Below are 19984 nucleotides of genomic sequence, written 5' to 3'. Positions count from 1 at the left end.
AAATCATAGTAATCCCTACATATAACTTAGTTCAGGAGATTACGATGAAACCAATTAATTCATAAAATAGTAATCCCTGCATATGACTTAGTTCAGGAGATTACATTAAAACAAATAATAAAAATCATAGTAATCCCTGCATATAATTTAGTTTAGGGAATTACATTAAAACAAACAATGCAAAAAGCAGTAATCCCTGCATATAACTTAGTTCAGGAGATTACAATAAAGCAAACAATTAGAAAGAAAAGGAAAATAAATGAAGAAGTCAAACAACTCACACTAAAGTCAATGATCACCCATCAACTCCAAACTAAAGTCAATAGTCGATGTTCACCCATCGACTTTGACTAAAGTAGATGATCACCCATCAACTCCAATTACTCATTTAATACAATTACATCAATCACTCACATGATGAATTGTATACCACTACACTCATACAATTACATCAATCACACACATGATGAATTGTCGCCACTTTGGTCACCACTTTGGTACTACTGTATAAACTATCGCCACTTTGGTCACCACTTTGGTACAACAATATAATTAATCACACTCTCAAACACAACTTCACCAATGTCACACCACATTTTCAATTCACTCTTTCAACAATATAACCATCAACATATACATATCACAAAGCCACTCCATCCATATATATATATTCCACGTAAATATATATATATACGTAGTCATTCACGCAGGAATGACCACTAATACCAACTATAGTTTTATAAATTATACTTCTCGAAAATCATTTTATATCAAAACATTGTTTTCACTTACCCATGAACCGTTGTCGATCAAGTTCATATATTTTAAAACAAATAATTTATTTTGATAAATATGATTTTGCATGCTAACAATTAAATCTACTAAATTAAACATAACTAATTTATCAACCGAAACACCATGAGATTTACTCACCTCCAAATCCAGCTGCGTCTTCACACAAACCAAGACAAGCACAAAATCACAATCACAACCGTCCATCCAAAACAAATCCGTCCATCACCTAATCAAATAAGATCGCAACTTAGCAAACGAATCATAAAACACACTTAAACGACAATCCAATGGTTGGATTCCCACAGATCGCCCTTGGGATCATCCTATCAAAATTATACGAAGATCCAACGGTTGGATCCTCGCGGATCGAAAACCGAAACGAATCGAAAACCCTAAAACCCTAACATGCATCAACTTTCTCCAAAATAACCTTATAATATATCAAAAAGACCGTATCGATGCGTAGATGCATAAACTGAAAACATAACACAAAAATAAGGCCAGACGCGCCGCCACAAGCGGTGGTTCAGATTGTGGTCAACCACGGCGGTCAACGCCGGATCAACCACCTCCGATGCCAAAGTCATCAACTACAAACTTGTTCAAAATGAAGGAATGAGCCACTTTCATACCTGAAGCTAAGTGAGATTCGGTCTAAATCGTCCTAGATCAAGCCTAGAAGTTGGATCAATCTCGAGCGTCTGATCAGATCCTAGATTGAATCAGGACCATCGAAAAAGTCAAACCTTGATCTAGCGCTCTACACCCCAAATCGAGATGCAAGGCCTATATGGGGATGATCAGTAGGAAGAGGCGATTCCAAAACTGAGGAGGATCGGCCCGTGCAACGCCGGCAAGGCCAAGATCCGATCGGGTCGGTTTCGCTTGGCTGGGCGTCTTCGATCCAGGTCTGGGGGCAGCGGCTCGGCAAAGCGACGGCAGAGGGCGGCTGGGCGTGGAGCGAAGAGCACGGAGAGGGCCGGGTCGTGGCTGGAGGACGCCGGAGCAGAGAGAAAACTCCGGGTCGGGTCGATCGGAACCCGAGGGTTCTGAGGAGAGAGAACGGAGAGAATCTGGGGAGGAAAATAAGAAAAAGGAAACTTTTGGGATTTTCTGAAAAATCCGGAATTTTCTCATATTTATAGAAATTTCCCCAAATTTCAATCGCTCATAACTTTCTCATACGAACTCCGATTCTCGCGTTCCACATGTCCACGAACTCGTATCGACGCGCTCTACGACTTTCGTGAAGGAAGTTTTCGGAGAAACCCAACGTATAAAAAATCAACCATTGCCACCCCCCTAAATCCATATTCTTCGACTAATAATTCGTCCGAAACACTTCCGCTCCATTCACGAGCCACGAAATCGTACAACCGAACACTTTACTAATTCCCGGGACCCATTAGAAATTAATAACGAATTTCCGGGGTCTTACACTTAGGCTCGGCCTCTTCAGTGGCACCAGGTCGGTCCTCATATATGTCTGAAGGTGAAGGCTCATTTTCCATCGACAAGACCTCAGTTTTTCCCCGTTCTCAAGAAAACCGTGAGGGAATAACATTGTTGGGCTACACTCTAATCTCTTCGTAAGCATCCACCGGTGTAGGTACTTTCATCATAAGCATGTGACCTGCCATGCAGATTTTCGAGTGCCACAAAGTGGGCCGCCCGAGGATAGTGTTGTAAGATGACAAGCAGTCCACCACGATAAATTTCGTCTCCACCGACGCACAATTTGGGCTTTCACCTATAGTATCAACAGTTCATTGTCCTACGACAACTTGGACCTGCCTCGTTGCAATGCTTTGTAAGCGTATCTAAATAGTACATTAACAGACGCCCTAGTGCCGACAAGTACCCACTGGGTGAGATAATGATCAATCTGGATGGTAATGAGAAATGGGTCGTCTTGAGGAGGCATCCAAACACTTGCGCGCCTTCTCCTCTTCATGGAAGGTGATTGATTTTCAGCCACTCTTAGCGGTAGTTGATTTGCCTTTGTTGAAACTGAACAACTCAATGGCACTCCTTGCCCGAGTACATCATTTTTTAGCTTGATAGGAGAGTTAGCTTCTCTGCTCTCCACTGTAGATTGTGAGAAACTTGCCAGAGACATCGATGGGTTCCGCCACCATTGCAGCTTGCCGCTTTGTACTAATGACTCGATCATTTTCTTCTGTGTGATGCTAGGTATTATGTCCTGCATTATCGTGATACGTACTTTACCTACCAGTGTCCCGTTATGTGAGTTTTCTCTTTGGGAACTTCCTTGGAGGTGTCTCAGGTATTTCATCACTTTATTCCCGATCATCTTGCAGGACGCAATGAGGACTGTGAAAACCTCGTACTTGGGAGATAAGGGCTTAGCATAGTGATTCGGTGCATATACTAGCGCCTCACGCGTAATACAACACGGTCATTAAGTTTAGGGCAAATAAATTACGCTCCAAGTATCATACCCAAGGGAATAGGGAACCCCACTTAGTTACCAACAACTAAGCATAAATACAAATTATCTTAGCAACAAGTATCCGAAATTGTGATTTTTAATTGTGAAGACTTAAACTAAATTTGAGAACCGAAAATAGAAAATTGCTAAAAATGAAAAATGCAATGCTAAAGTAGTTTGCAAAAAATTCAAGACAAGAGAGTGTTGGGTGCTAGGGAGGTTCTTTCACCCAAATCCTATGTGCCGGAAGCTAATCTAATGTAGATGCAAAATTCTTGATTAGGCGGTAGTCGTATCCAAGGCGGTTCAAGGCTCAAGGATCATATATTCTCAATTACGGTATTAATGTGTCATTGATAGGAGCATTTTTATGCGATGTTTTAATAATTATTTCCTCATATTTTTCTTAGTTATTTCCTTTACTTAATCATTTTTAATTTAGTTTCTATTTTCTAGGTACATTGGAATAAATGACAAGGAAATAAGCTTAAAGACACATGAAGGATGTGAGACATTGGAGATGACAAAGGCAAGGCACAAGGGATTCAGAAATGAGCTGAAATGAAGAAATGGAGTTTTCCTGGTCCGACTAGGAATCCGAGTCAACGCAAGAATCCAGATGAGGCTAGGAAACCTGAAGGCATTAGGAGACCACATGGCTTGAAGATGACGTTGGAGATATTTTGGGAGATTAAATCTGATTTTTGCCATGGGAAATGATGGAGATAATGTGAAAATCAAGGAGATTACGTTGAGAAAATCTTGGGAGAGTTTCAAGGGATTGTGCAACAAGAAAAGGCTCAAAACAAGTCCAGATTCGTTCCTCAATTCCCTCAAGATATGTTGGCCGGAATTAAGGAATTAAAATCTGCAGTATTAATGTGAAAATCAAGAGAAAATCAAGGGGAGGACATTAAGGATAAAGCCATGGAGAGATTTAAGGGAGAAAAGGTCCAAAATGGGTCCAGATACATTGTCTAGGTTCATGCCTAGATATTTGGCCGAAATTTATGAATAAAATCAGAAATAATCCTTGGAAATTCGGCAACAATATATTAGGGATTGATTTTGGAGCTTTTTGATTGGTTGGATGACACAATAGAGCTGACGTGGCGCTACGTGATTGGTCGAAGCTGTGTGGAATTATCAGATTAATTCCTTGGGAAATTAAAAGAAGGATCATGAAGCTTGGCCGTCCCCCTATATAAACCCCCCTATGCTTGACGTTTCAACACACACTTTCATTCAGAAAATCCTCCATAACGTCATAAGCTCTCCCTCCCTCTCCACTCTCTAGTTGCAAGTTCCGCGTTTTCAAGCAAGGAGAGGAAGAAGAAGGAGCCGTGAAGATCTACCTCCATCATCCACCTTGAAGACTTGCTTCCAAGATTCAAGATTCCAACGTTTCAAGCTCTCCAACTCACGGTGTAATTCATTCTTTTTCCTTGTAACCTTTTTGGTTTCCTTGTTTGATTTCGTAGGAATTTGTTTCTAGTTAACAATAACGTTTAGGGCAAAGTTTAAGCCCAATTTCTATGTTTAAATAAAGATTTTAAATTCTTATAATTGTGATTCTAAGTTGCTTATGTGAGTTTGTTCGATTGAATTTGCTTGATAGAAAACTTTTATATGTTTATCTTATTTGGGTCGACACTTATAGGATTTGCATGTAATTGGTGCTAGATTTAGGTAAACGATTCACCTAATAGTTTTGTGAACCAAGTAGTAAAGGCTTTGGACAAAGGTCAAATTCAATTGAAGAGGATTGCAAATAGGTGAACTTATTCATAATTAGGTTGTGCACTTAAGTTGATAACCTTTCTCTATGCTTCTTGCGTTGAACATGTTTTGATTAGCTAGCGTCTAGACTTTGATTGCATGTTTAATAGGATTGATCTAGGTGCTTTCACTTAGGTTAATTAGTAAAGGAAAGTAAAATATGGGAAATCATTTGCGTCGAATGTTTCACATGATCAACTTATTTCTCATGACTTAGATGATCAAATATAGGGTTTAAATCGAATTTGATTACATGGAATTGGTTTTGATCTTTGTTTCTTACGTTTCATTCTTGTACATGTGTTTTTGTGATTTCTTTCTTTTATTTATTTTAATTTTCGAAACCCTAATGTTAAAAACCCCCCTTATTTTGTTATTTTGTATATATCATTTATTTTATTTTGTTGTAAATATTATACTTTGTATTTTTATTAATTCTTTATTTGTTTTTGCAATTATAGGTGTACCCTCAATCCCCGGTTAGAACGATCCCTATTTACCATATATTAACGATGACATTTTTCAGGGTTAAATTGCGCGCTTACTTTTAGCGTTGTTTGGCTCCAATTTTGCTGCAGCTGGTCAACAGTCTCTTTTCTTGCGCGGGCGTGCCAGCACCGTTCGGGTGCGGTCGTCGGGGGTGTCCCTTGACCTGACTTCTGTTGAGCGATTGTAGACGAGGAGAGCACCAACCTCGTCGCGGGATTCTTTGTGCCTCGTGGCGAGGACTTTTGCTGAGCTTCTTGAAAATCACAATCGATACTCCATGTTGTAGATCGAGCAGAGCGAGAACCACTGGGAAGTGAGGAGAACTTGCTAAAGCGTGACTTTAGCTTGGCTGGGTTGCTAGGGCGTTACCCTTGCTTGGCTGGTTCTGTAACCGTTGTGGTCGCGGCACTACCGTCGGCTCCCGAGCAGACTAGGACCGAAGCACGTTGACAGAGGGTTTGGTGGCACTGAAAGTCGGCTTCTGAGAAGACTAGGACTAGGAGTGTGATCACCGGTAAGAGAAAGAGAAGGAGAGGAGTTGCTCTTAGAGAGGTTTGCTCTAGAGAGAACTTAGATCATCTTAGAGATGTTGTTGTTGAATGTGAATGGGTGTTTGTGTCGGTGTTTGGTCGTGGTACTACAATCGGCTCTTGAGGAGACTAGGACCGAAGTACGTTGACAGAGGGTTTAGTGGCACTGAAAGTCGGCTTCTGAGAAGACTAGGACTAGGAGTGTGATCACCGGTAAGAGAAAGAGAAGGAGAGGAGTTGCTCTTAGAGAGGTTTGCTCTAGAGAGAACTTAGATCATCTTAGAGATGTTGTTGTGTTGTGAATGTGTGTTTTAGAATGAGAGGAGAAGGTGTTTATATAGGGAAGAAAAAGAAGAGTGAAATGATGAGTGGAAGAAAAATAATGAAAGTAGATCTAAGTTCACTTGTAAAATATGGAAAAGATAGAGAAAAGATGAAATGAAAGCAAAGCATGAAGGTGCAGCAACATGGAAGTGGTGATGATCTATTAAAGAGATTGTAGAAGAAAAATATATCCAAGGAAAAAGAGAAAAGCATCTAGCTTTCTTCATGTGGGTAGGAAACATGAACATGTGAATATTGAGCTGGTTTTAGGTCAGTTTCTGCTCCTTTATTCCTTCAATTATTTCTCCAACAAGACTTCATTATATGCCTTCGACTTCTTCATATGAAATGTTCAACTATGAGTGTAGATCATCCTGACAAATTTTCAGATTTTTATTCCATGTGGTTGGGCCGAAAATGCTGCTGGACCTCTTACAGGTCCAGTTTTCCAGTTTTGCTTCTGTAGAAAATTGGGCTGATTGTTTGAAGGCCTTCCACTCAAAAAAAGCTCTTGCACTCTTCATAAGAAATGATCCTTGGGCTGTCTAGAATGGATCTGGAAAGTTTCAGCACATTTCAATTTCATTTGGTTAGTCTGCCACCCCTCCTTCCTTGTCTAGCTCGGTTTTTCCTAGCCGAAGTAGGAAAATATGCTAAAGTTGACTTGTCATACTTCCATGCTTCCATAGTAGGCTTTATTTAGCCTCTAAATATATATTTCGAACTTGTCGACAATATATAGCTTGAGCCACTGACATTGGCTCAATTTCTCCAAGACACGCCTTGTCAGGCCAAAATGCTTATTTTGGGTCCAAACAAGCGTATCATTCAAGGGTCACACAAACTCAATTAGAGAGAGCTAGAGCCGGTTCAAGGGTTTCTAAGTCACTCTAATTGCCATAAAGCTCAAGAATTAGACCACTAAGCGATTCACCCTCGCAATCATGCGGCGGGTGTAAATTACCATGCTTATAACCCCTACAATACTTAATTAGAAATATTTCTGGAGCCAACTGGAAACCTATTTCTTTAAAAGTTATTCCACCAACCTCTAATATCATACACAACCCATCTGATAAGAAAAACCTCCACCAGAACCTACCACAATTCAACCTTCAAGGCTCCATGATTCAGAACTCGAATCAAATTCTGTATCACCTAACAATTCCGTTCGAACATCTAAGAACACCCAACAATGTCACCACTGCTATTCCTGATCTTAGAAGTAACCGTTTCACTCAAAAATGGATAAGCAAGGGCACCCATTTGCATAATATCACATACGAAAAGTTGATTCCAATTCTCACAATTATTTACCGACCAAGGTCGTAGCCCGATTGTAAAACCTTAAGCATCCAGCTAAAAACTCAAGCTTGGACATATAACTATTTCAAAACTCAGTTCTGTCCATCACCTTACTCATTACAGTCCAAAACTTAAAAGACCAATTAAAAATCAATGTTTCTAAATCAATTTCTTTCAATTCGAACAAAACTAGATCCAAATGTCATGGCCAGGTCAACAATCCAAGATGACCAATCCTATGAATTTCCAAGAAATCTCCAACAACTGCCAAAAATATCCCTCAATGTCGTTTACCGGACCGATCGTGTCAAGTAACACATTCCAGTCGGTTCATAGTCATAACCATCATTACTACTAATTCCAATTCCAACAACAATCCTGATTCTGAAACAGTTATAATACAGAGACTGTCCAAAACAATGGACGCTCAACTCTAACAATATAGCACAAAATCAAACTCTGGTCTCGCACCTTAAACCATGCCCCAACAAACTTGTTGCCATCGAGGAAGAAATACCCACAACATTTCCTCGAATCATATTTCACAGCACAACTCGAATCTGTAGAGTAGTCTTACTCTACCATCATCAGGGAAAGGTGTAGGACCTGTAAACATTCCGCTACGCAGCGTAAACCCTATGAGGTCGGCGTACAAGAGGCATAGCACCTAAAGGAAAACCAATTAGACATGTACCGTACACACTTGATGAATACATCAGCACCGAAGAGTATATGATGGGGAACCGCTGCAGTCGGGCCATCACTCGGGAGGTACTGTGTAACATCAAGCGTATAAGGTAACAGGATAGAAACAAGTCTACAGAATCTGACAACCTAATGCTCTGATACCAACTGACAGGACCCGCCCCAGATTTCACCCTGAAATCCGAACTGGCCCTGCGGGGCCCACCTTAAAAGAAATTCTTCCAAAAATTTGGCAGAACTTCCCCTAAAATAGACTACCCAAAACCTGTAGAAAGGAAATTTACACTTCTAAATCACCCGTCCTTATTCTCTTGGAGCCACCCTGCTCCCCAAATCACAACATTGTCCAATTCAAATAACACAAAACGCAACTTGAATAACATTAATCCCACAGGTAGTCAGAGCAATTCTAATAAAAAGGGTAAACAAGGAAAACCTACTTCAAAGGAAAACGCGGAAGCCATGCTGTTAACTATGCCTCAACTCCATGTACGCCCGACCTCAACTAATTTCGCCTGCAAACTGGGCATTTGAAACCGAAGGGCCCAAGGGAAAGTAATTGAAAAACACATCAGCGTGAGTGGACAAAAATAAACAACTAAACAAATAATTTAAAAGAAATGAAGTTGTATTACTTTCCCACGGATTTAAATTCATAAAACTTCGATGCATGCAACGTTTATAAAACGTATGTCGTTAAAACTCGGAGTCTCGTGAAAACATACCAGTTCCCGCTGGTTAAGAGAATCGGACTAGCCCCGCTAGTCAAGTAACAAATAAAAGGATATGGGGAAGAGATGTCACCATCCGGGTAAAGGAGCCCCTTAGGCTCTACCTACCCTCAACTGCCACCCACACATAGATTGTGTGAGGAGGAGAACTAATAACCTCGACTACCACTCACGTGAGGAGGAGAATCCTCGACTGCCACTCACAAACACAAAGTAAGTGAGGAGGAGACACAATCCGAATGACCCGAGTATGGTGAGGAAAACAATCGGAAACCAGTAAATCCATAAAGCTTCCCCAATATCTCACGAGAAAAAAAAGTATATCTTCCAATGACGTGGCCCCGCACGCCAAAATAGTCTCGAAGTCATAACAAATAGGCGAGATCAAATTATAAATCGCAGTTCAGAAACAAAACCGAATCAAGAATCATCAATAAGGCATTCCCAATGCCAAAACCGAAAGTCGATAAATAAACAAGAAATATAATTCCATCGAAATCCCATTTCGAAAACTCTTTCAGAAATTTCAAATCGACGAATGAAAATAAATATGAAATTCCGGAAATCACCTCGGAAAACTAATTCGTCGAAAATCAACATAAATTATAAATTCGAATCCGAGCATAACAAAATTAATATCCGAAATTCACAACCGGAATAAATCATAATCACTTCATGAAAATCATCATTAAAAGTAATTTCACGAGATAAATCGAAATCAAAATCCGAAAACAATCATATGCTCGAAAGGTAATATGGCAATTAAATAGAGAATACTTTAAAAGATAAATGCATGCATCATTTACTTAAAAACAAAAGTCCACTCACAGTACTATTCAGGCGATCACGCATACGAGTTCCTTCGTCGAGCAATAACTCGGTACGTCGCCCTGTACACAATTATTTTCCGTGAATAACTATTCAACAATTAAATACGATTCCCAAAATCAACTCCTCACAAATCATCTCTCCACTTCTCCTCCGATTCAACCCAAATTTTTCCTCTAATACCAATTCGTTATCTTAAAGGTTCCAAGTCAGAACCGAGAGATATCCGACGGTCGGATTCTCGTAAATCGATAATCGAAATCCTAAATTTTCAGAAATTCATAATCGATTAAAAACTTCTCCAATTCCAACCAAATTCACATATTCAACCTCTACAAAAATTATAGGATTTAACTAACTAAAAAAAAAGAATTTAAATTACTGTTTAAACGCCACCACTGTTCACGCACCGCACTGTTCCCGCGCGGCACTGTACATGCGGCGGCCAACTCCTCCTCCGGCCACCAAATTTAAACCACAGAATCATCTCAACATTCTAAGCATTTTTCATAACTGTGACCAAGTGAGAAAATACCTTGAAGTGCTCCAATTTTGCCGATGAACACAAACCCGGAAATCTCCAAACCCACCAATTTGGAAATCCTTCAAATTCACCTTCTAAACGTGGAAATTTCAGCTAGAAGTCTTGAGAGAAGATGATCAGTGACTCGAGGCGCTCCTAATAGAACCAATTTCACCGCCGGAGATAGCCGGAAACTGGAGAATCTCGCCGGAGAAGCAAACTGCTACAGTAACAATGATTGCATAAATTCGGGGTTTTCCGGCCAAATCGACGATACCCACTGGTACCACCGTGTAGAGGAGGAAGAGACGGTCCAAGGGCAACTGGAATCACGTCTATCGGACGCCGGGCGGCGAAGAAATCGGAAAAAGAAGAAGGGTGGGCGACGCGGGGGAAGAGGGAGAGGAGAGGGAGAGAGTCAGGGTAAGTTCTGAAATGGGAACTTACCTCGGTAAGTTTCCTTATATAGAGAGAGTTACCATGAACAGTAACTTTCACATACGAACTCCGATTTTTACGTACCACATATGCACGCGCTCGGTTTAACGTCCTCTACAACTTTCATGAAGGAAACTTTCTCAAATTTTGACTCGAACAAAAAGGTCAACTTTTAGGGCCACTAAAAGTATCAAAACAGAGTAAAAAGTGGAAGTAGTTATCGTTTACCGTCCAAATGACTAGTAAACGGTTAATTTAAGATACGGGATGTTACAATCTCCCCTCCTTATAAAAATTTTGTCCTCGAAATTTCAAACCGCTGAAGAGTACACATTACGAAAAAAGATAACACACCGATCTCACAACAATGGGGATGGTAAGGCACAGAAAAATATGCCAAACTGCTCAAAACATGTAGAACTTAGTTTCAAAAATGATCCAAGAGTTGGCCGATTGAATAAGGAGATCAAACCTTAAAAGAAACAATCCTCAAGTCACTACTTAACAATCCATAGAGTCTCCAACCATCCCAACTACTCAAGCAAATCACAACATGTGTATAGCTCAGATAACACAAGGTATTGACATCACAAGTCATTCGGTTGGAATAGAAATGTCCATAACATCTTCATATAAGTCGCACGGTGAAGATCCACCCCATTCACCAACAACATTGTGATAATACATCGACCCACAAGTCCAAAACAAGCAACTTCCTTAGCAACCCCAAAACCGCACTTTCTTTTTGTCTGTTTGTGCTTAGATTTATGGTCAAATGTCGTTCACGCAAAAGCCTCACAGTTGTCAAGCATAACAAAGGGTAGTCCTGAACAAACCCATAAGTTCTTAATCATGTAGGTTATGGGGCCACTACACTTCCTCTGCGCTACTCTAATAACTAACTGGAACATTGATCACGCCTTGAAATGACATTCCAAGTCAACAAGGAAAACTCATTTGATAGTTACCCTGCTGGCCACACTTAGTATCTCAAACTGGCTAACTAGCGTTGTCCCTCGAAAACTTTCTATAATTGTAATGTAGTGGAAAACTCTTTTAAATCAAATGTGTTTCAAGGAATCTACTAATTACCAACGTCTCTAATCAAAACTGCTAAAATTCCTTACATGTTAGTGTTTATTTAATGGTACGCAACGAGTACCACGTCATTCGAAACCCGGTGCAAAGCAAGAACCGTAACTACTCACTCCACTCTAGCCCAAAGACTCAAATCCAGGAGGAGATGCATCACACTAAAACTGTTCTTAGCTGATGCTACACTTCTTTAATAGTCATAGGTCTAACCTCTAGTTGAATCCACGTCGTTCTCGCTGGCCTCCAATGCCACAAATGATAATTCTACTTCATATGCCAATGTAATTCTCACCACAGAAAACACTACTATCCGTATTATTAGATACTTGACTGGAATTCTGATCAAACTTAAATAAAATAGCTTCCTTAGATAACTAGGAAAACTCTCTTTCCCAACTGCTCCACCAACCCCAAGTAGAACATTTCCAACCATCTGTTCGATATCACCACCTGACAATTCTATTACAGGTACGACATTATAGAAAAGTTCTAAATTCTGTATGTGTCAAATCCTCTAATGGACTATGATGTATCCAACAACACTAGAAATTACTCCAAATCTGATCCAAAGTTGACCAACTAGAAAAGAAATTCAACACTTGAAATCAGTCATGTCAACGACATTGAACTTGCAAGTACTAGAATATAGCCAACACTTCTTATTTAACTTAAGGCCAATACTAATAAACGACGATTGTCCTTACCAAAAAGTGGATAAAATAGCCGCAATTCCGCTCCGCAATCGACACTTAACTTATAAGATTTCAGCTACAACAAGGATCCCTATGACTTTCCTGTGCTAACCAAAATTGTACCAAAAACTTTTCCAAATCCCCTCACTAAGAATTTATCCAATAACATAACTCAACCATAGTGACTAAACAATTAGTACTTAAATATCTATTAAAACCCTTATAGAACATAAGCCCAATCAATTAATTCCAACTCAACTCCTACTTACCGTTAGACAAGTGGTGACCGGATTTCACTCGTACCAACAACTTCCTATACATTTCCAATTGAGGGTCACCAGGGTGGCAAAACTCGCTCAATTCCTTCAAAGAAAATCCATTACATGTATTCAATTCAAGCAATAACCAATTCCCCAAGATAGCTAACACATTTCACAAGATCTTTCCTAATGTATAACAAGAATTCTGGTCATACCTTAATTAGAAATATTTCCGGAGCCAACTGGAAACCTATTTCTTTAAAAGTTATTCCACCAACCTCTAATATCATACACAACCCATCTGATAAGAAAAACCTCCACCAGAACCTACCACAATTCAACCTTCAAGGCTCCATGATTCAGAACTCGAATCAAATTCTGTATCACCTAACAATTCCGTTCGAACATCTAAGAACACCCAACAATGTCACCACTGCTATTCCTGATCTTAGAAGTAACCGTTTCACTCAAAAATGGATAAGCAAGGGCACCCATTTGCATAATATCACATACGAAAAGTTGATTCCAATTCTCACAATTATTTACCGACCAAGGTCGTAGCCCGATTGTAAAACCTTAAGCATCCAGCTAAAAACTCAAGCTTGGACATATAACTATTTCAAAACTCAGTTCTGTCCATCACCTTACTCATTACAGTCCAAAACTTAAAAGACCAATTAAAAATCAATGTTTCTAAATCAATTTCTTTCAATTCGAACAAAACTAGATCCAAATGTCATGGCCAGGTCAACAATCCAAGATGACCAATCCTATGAATTTCCAAGAAATCTCCAACAACTGCCAAAAATATCCCTCAATGTCGTTTACCGGACCGATCGTGTCAAGTAACACATTCCAGTCGGTTCATAGTCATAACCATCATTACTACTAATTCCAATTCCAACAACAATCCTGATTCTGAAACAGTTATAATACAGAGACTGTCCAAAACAATGGACGCTCAACTCTAACAATATAGCACAAAATCAAACTCTGGTCTCGCACCTTAAACCATGCCCCAACAAACTTGTTGCCATCGAGGAAGAAATACCCACAACATTTCCTCGAATCATATTTCACAGCACAACTCGAATCTGTAGAGTAGTCTTACTCTACCATCATCAGGGAAAGGTGTAGGACCTGTAAACATTCCGCTACGCAGCGTAAACCCTATGAGGTCGGCGTACAAGAGGCATAGCACCTAAAGGAAAACCAATTAGACATGTACCGTACACACTTGATGAATACATCAGCACCGAAGAGTATATGATGGGGAACCGCTGCAGTCGGGCCATCACTCGGGAGGTACTGTGTAACATCAAGCGTATAAGGTAACAGGATAGAAACAAGTCTACAGAATCTGACAACCTAATGCTCTGATACCAACTGACAGGACCCGCCCCAGATTTCACCCTGAAATCCGAACTGGCCCTGCGGGGCCCACCTTAAAAGAAATTCTTCCAAAAATTTGGCAGAACTTCCCCTAAAATAGACTACCCAAAACCTGTAGAAAGGAAATTTACACTTCTAAATCACCCGTCCTTATTCTCTTGGAGCCACCCTGCTCCCCAAATCACAACATTGTCCAATTCAAATAACACAAAACGCAACTTGAATAACATTAATCCCACAGGTAGTCAGAGCAATTCTAATAAAAAGGGTAAACAAGGAAAACCTACTTCAAAGGAAAACGCGGAAGCCATGCTGTTAACTATGCCTCAACTCCATGTACGCCCGACCTCAACTAATTTCGCCTGCAAACTGGGCATTTGAAACCGAAGGGCCCAAGGGAAAGTAATTGAAAAACACATCAGCGTGAGTGGACAAAAATAAACAACTAAACAAATAATTTAAAAGAAATGAAGTTGTATTACTTTCCCACGGATTTAAATTCATAAAACTTCGATGCATGCAACGTTTATAAAACGTATGTCGTTAAAACTCGGAGTCTCGTGAAAACATACCAGTTCCCGCTGGTTAAGAGAATCGGACTAGCCCCGCTAGTCAAGTAACAAATAAAAGGATATGGGGAAGAGATGTCACCATCCGGGTAAAGGAGCCCCTTAGGCTCTACCTACCCTCAACTGCCACCCACACATAGATTGTGTGAGGAGGAGAACTAATAACCTCGACTACCACTCACGTGAGGAGGAGAATCCTCGACTGCCACTCACAAACACAAAGTAAGTGAGGAGGAGACACAATCCGAATGACCCGAGTATGGTGAGGAAAACAATCGGAAACCAGTAAATCCATAAAGCTTCCCCAATATCTCACGAGAAAAAAAAGTATATCTTCCAATGACGTGGCCCCGCACGCCAAAATAGTCTCGAAGTCATAACAAATAGGCGAGATCAAATTATAAATCGCAGTTCAGAAACAAAACCGAATCAAGAATCATCAATAAGGCATTCCCAATGCCAAAACCGAAAGTCGATAAATAAACAAGAAATATAATTCCATCGAAATCCCATTTCGAAAACTCTTTCAGAAATTTCAAATCGACGAATGAAAATAAATATGAAATTCCGGAAATCACCTCGGAAAACTAATTCGTCGAAAATCAACATAAATTATAAATTCGAATCCGAGCATAACAAAATTAATATCCGAAATTCACAACCGGAATAAATCATAATCACTTCATGAAAATCATCATTAAAAGTAATTTCACGAGATAAATCGAAATCAAAATCCGAAAACAATCATATGCTCGAAAGGTAATATGGCAATTAAATAGAGAATACTTTAAAAGATAAATGCATGCATCATTTACTTAAAAACAAAAGTCCACTCACAGTACTATTCAGGCGATCACGCATACGAGTTCCTTCGTCGAGCAATAACTCGGTACGTCGCCCTGTACACAATTATTTTCCGTGAATAACTATTCAACAATTAAATACGATTCCCAAAATCAACTCCTCACAAATCATCTCTCCACTTCTCCTCCGATTCAACCCAAATTTTTCCTCTAATACCAATTCGTTATCTTAAAGGTTCCAAGTCAGAACCGAGAGATATCCGACGGTCGGATTCTCGTAAATCGATAATCGAAATCCTAAATTTTCAGAAATTCATAATCGATTAAAAACTTCTCCAATTCCAACCAAATTCACATATTCAACCTCTACAAAAATTATAGGATTTAACTAACTAAAAAAAAAGAATTTAAATTACTGTTTAAACGCCACCACTGTTCACGCACCGCACTGTTCCCGCGCGGCACTGTACATGCGGCGGCCAACTCCTCCTCCGGCCACCAAATTTAAACCACAGAATCATCTCAACATTCTAAGCATTTTTCATAACTGTGACCAAGTGAGAAAATACCTTGAAGTGCTCCAATTTTGCCGATGAACACAAACCCGGAAATCTCCAAACCCACCAATTTGGAAATCCTTCAAATTCACCTTCTAAACGTGGAAATTTCAGCTAGAAGTCTTGAGAGAAGATGATCAGTGACTCGAGGCGCTCCTAATAGAACCAATTTCACCGCCGGAGATAGCCGGAAACTGGAGAATCTCGCCGGAGAAGCAAACTGCTACAGTAACAATGATTGCATAAATTCGGGGTTTTCCGGCCAAATCGACGATACCCACTGGTACCACCGTGTAGAGGAGGAAGAGACGGTCCAAGGGCAACTGGAATCACGTCTATTGGACGCCGGGCGGCGAAGAAATCGGAAAAAGAAGAAGGGTGGGCGACGCGGGGGAAGAGGGAGAGGAGAGGGAGAGAGTCAGGGTAAGTTCTGAAATGGGAACTTACCTCGGTAAGTTTCCTTATATAGAGAGAGTTACCATGAACAGTAACTTTCACATACGAACTCCGATTTTTACGTACCACATATGCACGCGCTCGGTTTAACGTCCTCTACAACTTTCATGAAGGAAACTTTCTCAAATTTTGACTCGAACAAAAAGGTCAACTTTTAGGGCCACTAAAAGTATCAAAACAGAGTAAAAAGTGGAAGTAGTTGTCGTTTACCGTCCAAATGACTAGTAAACGGTTAATTTAAGATACGGGATGTTACACCTTGTGTTCCAGATTTTCTTCCAAAGAGTCTCATATGGATTTCCAGATGAAGTAGAAGTGAGGAACTCACCCATAACCTGCTGTCGAGCAATCCAATATGCCGACTTGACTGTATACTTGCCATTTTTCTCTGGCATCCATCTATATCGATCTGCACTAGCACTTCGACTTAAAGGGATACTAAGAATTTTATCAGCTACCTCAGGTAAGAAAGTGGCCTGCACAACATGTTCCTTCCAACTTTGGGTTTCCTCATCAATTAACTCAGCTACCATACTGATGGTAGTATGAGGTGGCTTTTGAACAAGGTAACGAGGACACTCTGGGATCCAATTATCCTTCCAGACATCTATCAGTTCTCCAGTCCCCACTTTCCATTGAATTCCGGCAACCAAGAAAGGACGACTCTCTAATATACTTCTCCATGAGAAGGAGGGGGCATCACCAAGTTCTGCATCCCAAAAAGAGTGGTGTGGAAAATATCTAGCCTTATACACTTGTGCAATCAAGGATTGAGGATGTAGGATTAACCTCCATGCCTGCTTAGCCAACATAGCTAGGTTATAGGCATAGAGATTCTTAAAACCAAGACCGCCTTCTTGTTTTGTCATGCAAAGCTTGCCCCAGCTTCGCCAATGAATTTTCCTGGTTTGATCAGTATCCCCCCAAAAAAATTGTGCACACAATTGATGAATATCATCACACAATGTCTTAGGAATGAGATAACAGTTCATAGCATAAGATGGCACCGTTTGTGCTATAGCTTTGATCAAGATTTCCTTACCTGCAGAACTGAGGATCTTTGATTTCCACCCCAAGAGTTTCTTTGTTAACCTTTCTTTGATGTAAGAAAAAATTGCAGTCTTTGATTTGCCAACGCGTAGTGGTAATCCTAAGTACCGATCATGTTCTTCCACTCTTTGAACTTCCAACACACTCGCTAGATTATCTTGCAAATCCGGATGTACATTTCGACTGAACACCACACTACTCTTTTGGTAATTTACCTTTTGTCCTGATGCCAGCTCATATGTGTTGAGAATGTGTCTCGAGACATGACATTCTGATTCACTTGCAGCTCCAAAAATCAAGCTGTCATCCGCAAAAAATAAATGGTGTAAAGTAGGAGCTTCAGGACACATCTTAAGCCCTTGTAGATGAGAGCTCTCCACTGCTTTCGAGATGAGAGCTGATAGTCCCTCTGCACACAAAATAAAGAGGTAAGGTGATAGAGGGTCACCTTGCCGAATCCCTCTGGTAGGAGTAATCGCTTTAGAAGGCTGTCCATTCACCAAAATCGAATACTGAACAGACGCTACACATTTCATAATGATGGTGATCCACTGCTCATGAAACCCTAGCTTTGTTAACATGGCCCTCAAGAAGTCCCATTCAAGCCTATCATAAGCCTTGCTTATGTCTAGCTTGAGTGAGAAGAAGCCCTCCTCTTGCCTGCGAAGTTTATACATGAAATGAGCGACCTCGGTAGCTACCAAGGTATTATCTGAAATCAACCGGCCCGGTACATACGCACTTTGTAATGGAGAGATGATGGAAGACAGGATTTGTTTCAACCTATTAGCAAGAACCTTGGACCTGATTCGGTATAGTACATTGCATAAAGCAATAGGGCGAAACTGATTCGCTTCTGTTGCTTCAGAAATTTTTGGGATAAGACATAGATGAGTGAAGTTGGCTGCATACTCCAATTCTCCTGTCTTTAAGAAAGTTTGCACTCCCAGACAAACATCAGTAGACAAAATACTCCAATATTTCTGAAAGAAAAATGGGGACATACCATCTGGGCCAGGGCTTTTGGACGGATGCATTTGGAAGAGGGCGTCTTTGATTTCCTTCTCACAATAGGGTTTGTTAAGTTCCACATTCATCTCTTCAGTGACTTTCACATCAACTGCTTCTAAAACTTGAAAAATAGCATTAAGATTGGTGCCAGAAGAGGTATATATATACCTTTGAAATACTGCACAAGAATGCTTTGGACTGCTTGAGGGTCAGTTTGCCACATACCTGCTTCGTTGTTTAAGCCTTTAATTCGGTTCTTGTTTCTTCTATTTGAAGCTTTCCTATGAAAAAAGGCAGTATTTTTATCTCCATCCTTCATCCAAAACGTCTTGGATCTCTGTCTCCAGTAAGTTTCTTCCTGTGCAAGTAATGCACTATATCGGACATGCAACTGCTTTTGTTCATCATACTGTTGAGGGGTATGTGGATGGGACATGATATCTTTCATTTTTTCCTGAAGTACTCGCATCTCCACTTTGTTTTTTGAAACATCTTTCTTGTGACACTCATACAACTGAGTACCAGTCGCATTGATCTTAGTTTCCACCTGCTTCATCACATTTCCAGTTAGAGGTTGTGCCCAACACTTCTTAATAATGTTTGTACACTGGGGATATTGATGCCAAAACTCTTCAAAACGGAATCTTGAGGGGGCTTGCCACTAAGTTGGTCGTTCTGCACAAACTTCTATTAGCAGTGGACAATGATCCGAATCAGAAGGAGGGAGGGTTACAACTCTCGAGAAAGGAAAGCATTCTCTCCAATGCATAGAATGAAAAGCTCTGTCCAGCCTTTCTTTTGTGTAACGATTGGACCAAGTATACTTGCTTCCAACAAATCCCATGTCGAACAGACCACACCCAGTCATCGTTCGTCAAAAATCTTCCATCGGTCTGGCAGCCCTAGGTGGTCCTCCAGATTTATCAAGGTTGCTCCAAATTTCATTAAAGTCTCCGGCCATAAGCCAAGGTAGGTCACATGTTTCTGCTGCAAGAGTTCGAATCAGGTTCCACGTTCGATGCCTTTGAGAGTGAGATGCAAAACCGTAAAGGCCTGTGAATCTCCAACAATCTTGTGATCCCCGCTTACCTACTTCTACATCAATGTGATGAGGAGAGCAAGTTCAGAGATGGACCAGAGTGTCTGCCTTCCAGAGTAGGGCGACTCCTTGTGAGCCCTCCTTCTCCTCGTAACATATAA

General features: G+C 40.4%; 1 protein-coding gene across 1 annotated transcript; it reads right to left on the bottom strand.

The window, feature by feature from the left end:
- Nucleotides 1-11681: 11681 nt before the first annotated feature.
- LOC133737477 (uncharacterized) lies at nt 11682-19652 on the bottom strand. The gene is made up of 8 exons (XM_062165018.1): nt 19470-19652; nt 19010-19331; nt 16970-18899; nt 13775-13864; nt 13162-13273; nt 12956-13049; nt 12205-12453; nt 11682-11725 (listed from the first exon to the last, which is right to left on the bottom strand). The coding sequence occupies exons 1-8, from the start codon at nt 19650-19652 to the stop codon at nt 11682-11684; spliced, it is 3024 nt and encodes a 1007-aa protein (XP_062021002.1).
- Nucleotides 19653-19984: the final 332 nt, after the last annotated feature.

This window comes from Rosa rugosa, chromosome 3, assembly GCF_958449725.1.
Source record: "Rosa rugosa chromosome 3, drRosRugo1.1, whole genome shotgun sequence".
Lineage (NCBI taxonomy): Eukaryota > Viridiplantae > Streptophyta > Magnoliopsida > Rosales > Rosaceae > Rosa > Rosa rugosa.
This window is presented reverse-complemented; position numbering and strand designations above follow the sequence as displayed.

Bases quoted from the DNA above. Each gene is read 5' to 3' on its own strand.
- LOC133737477 (XM_062165018.1), bottom strand. From the start codon at position 19,652: ATGACTGGGTGTGGTCTGTTCGACATGGGATTTGTTGGAAGCAAGTAT. The intron at 13,274-13,774 runs GTAAACGACATT...GAATTGTGGTAG, and splicing joins TACTTGACACGATCGGTCCG to GTTCTGGTGGAGGTTTTTCT. The intron at 11,726-12,204 runs GTTAGACCTATG...GGGTTTGTTCAG, and splicing joins CGACGTGGATTCAACTAGAG to GACTACCCTTTGTTATGCTT.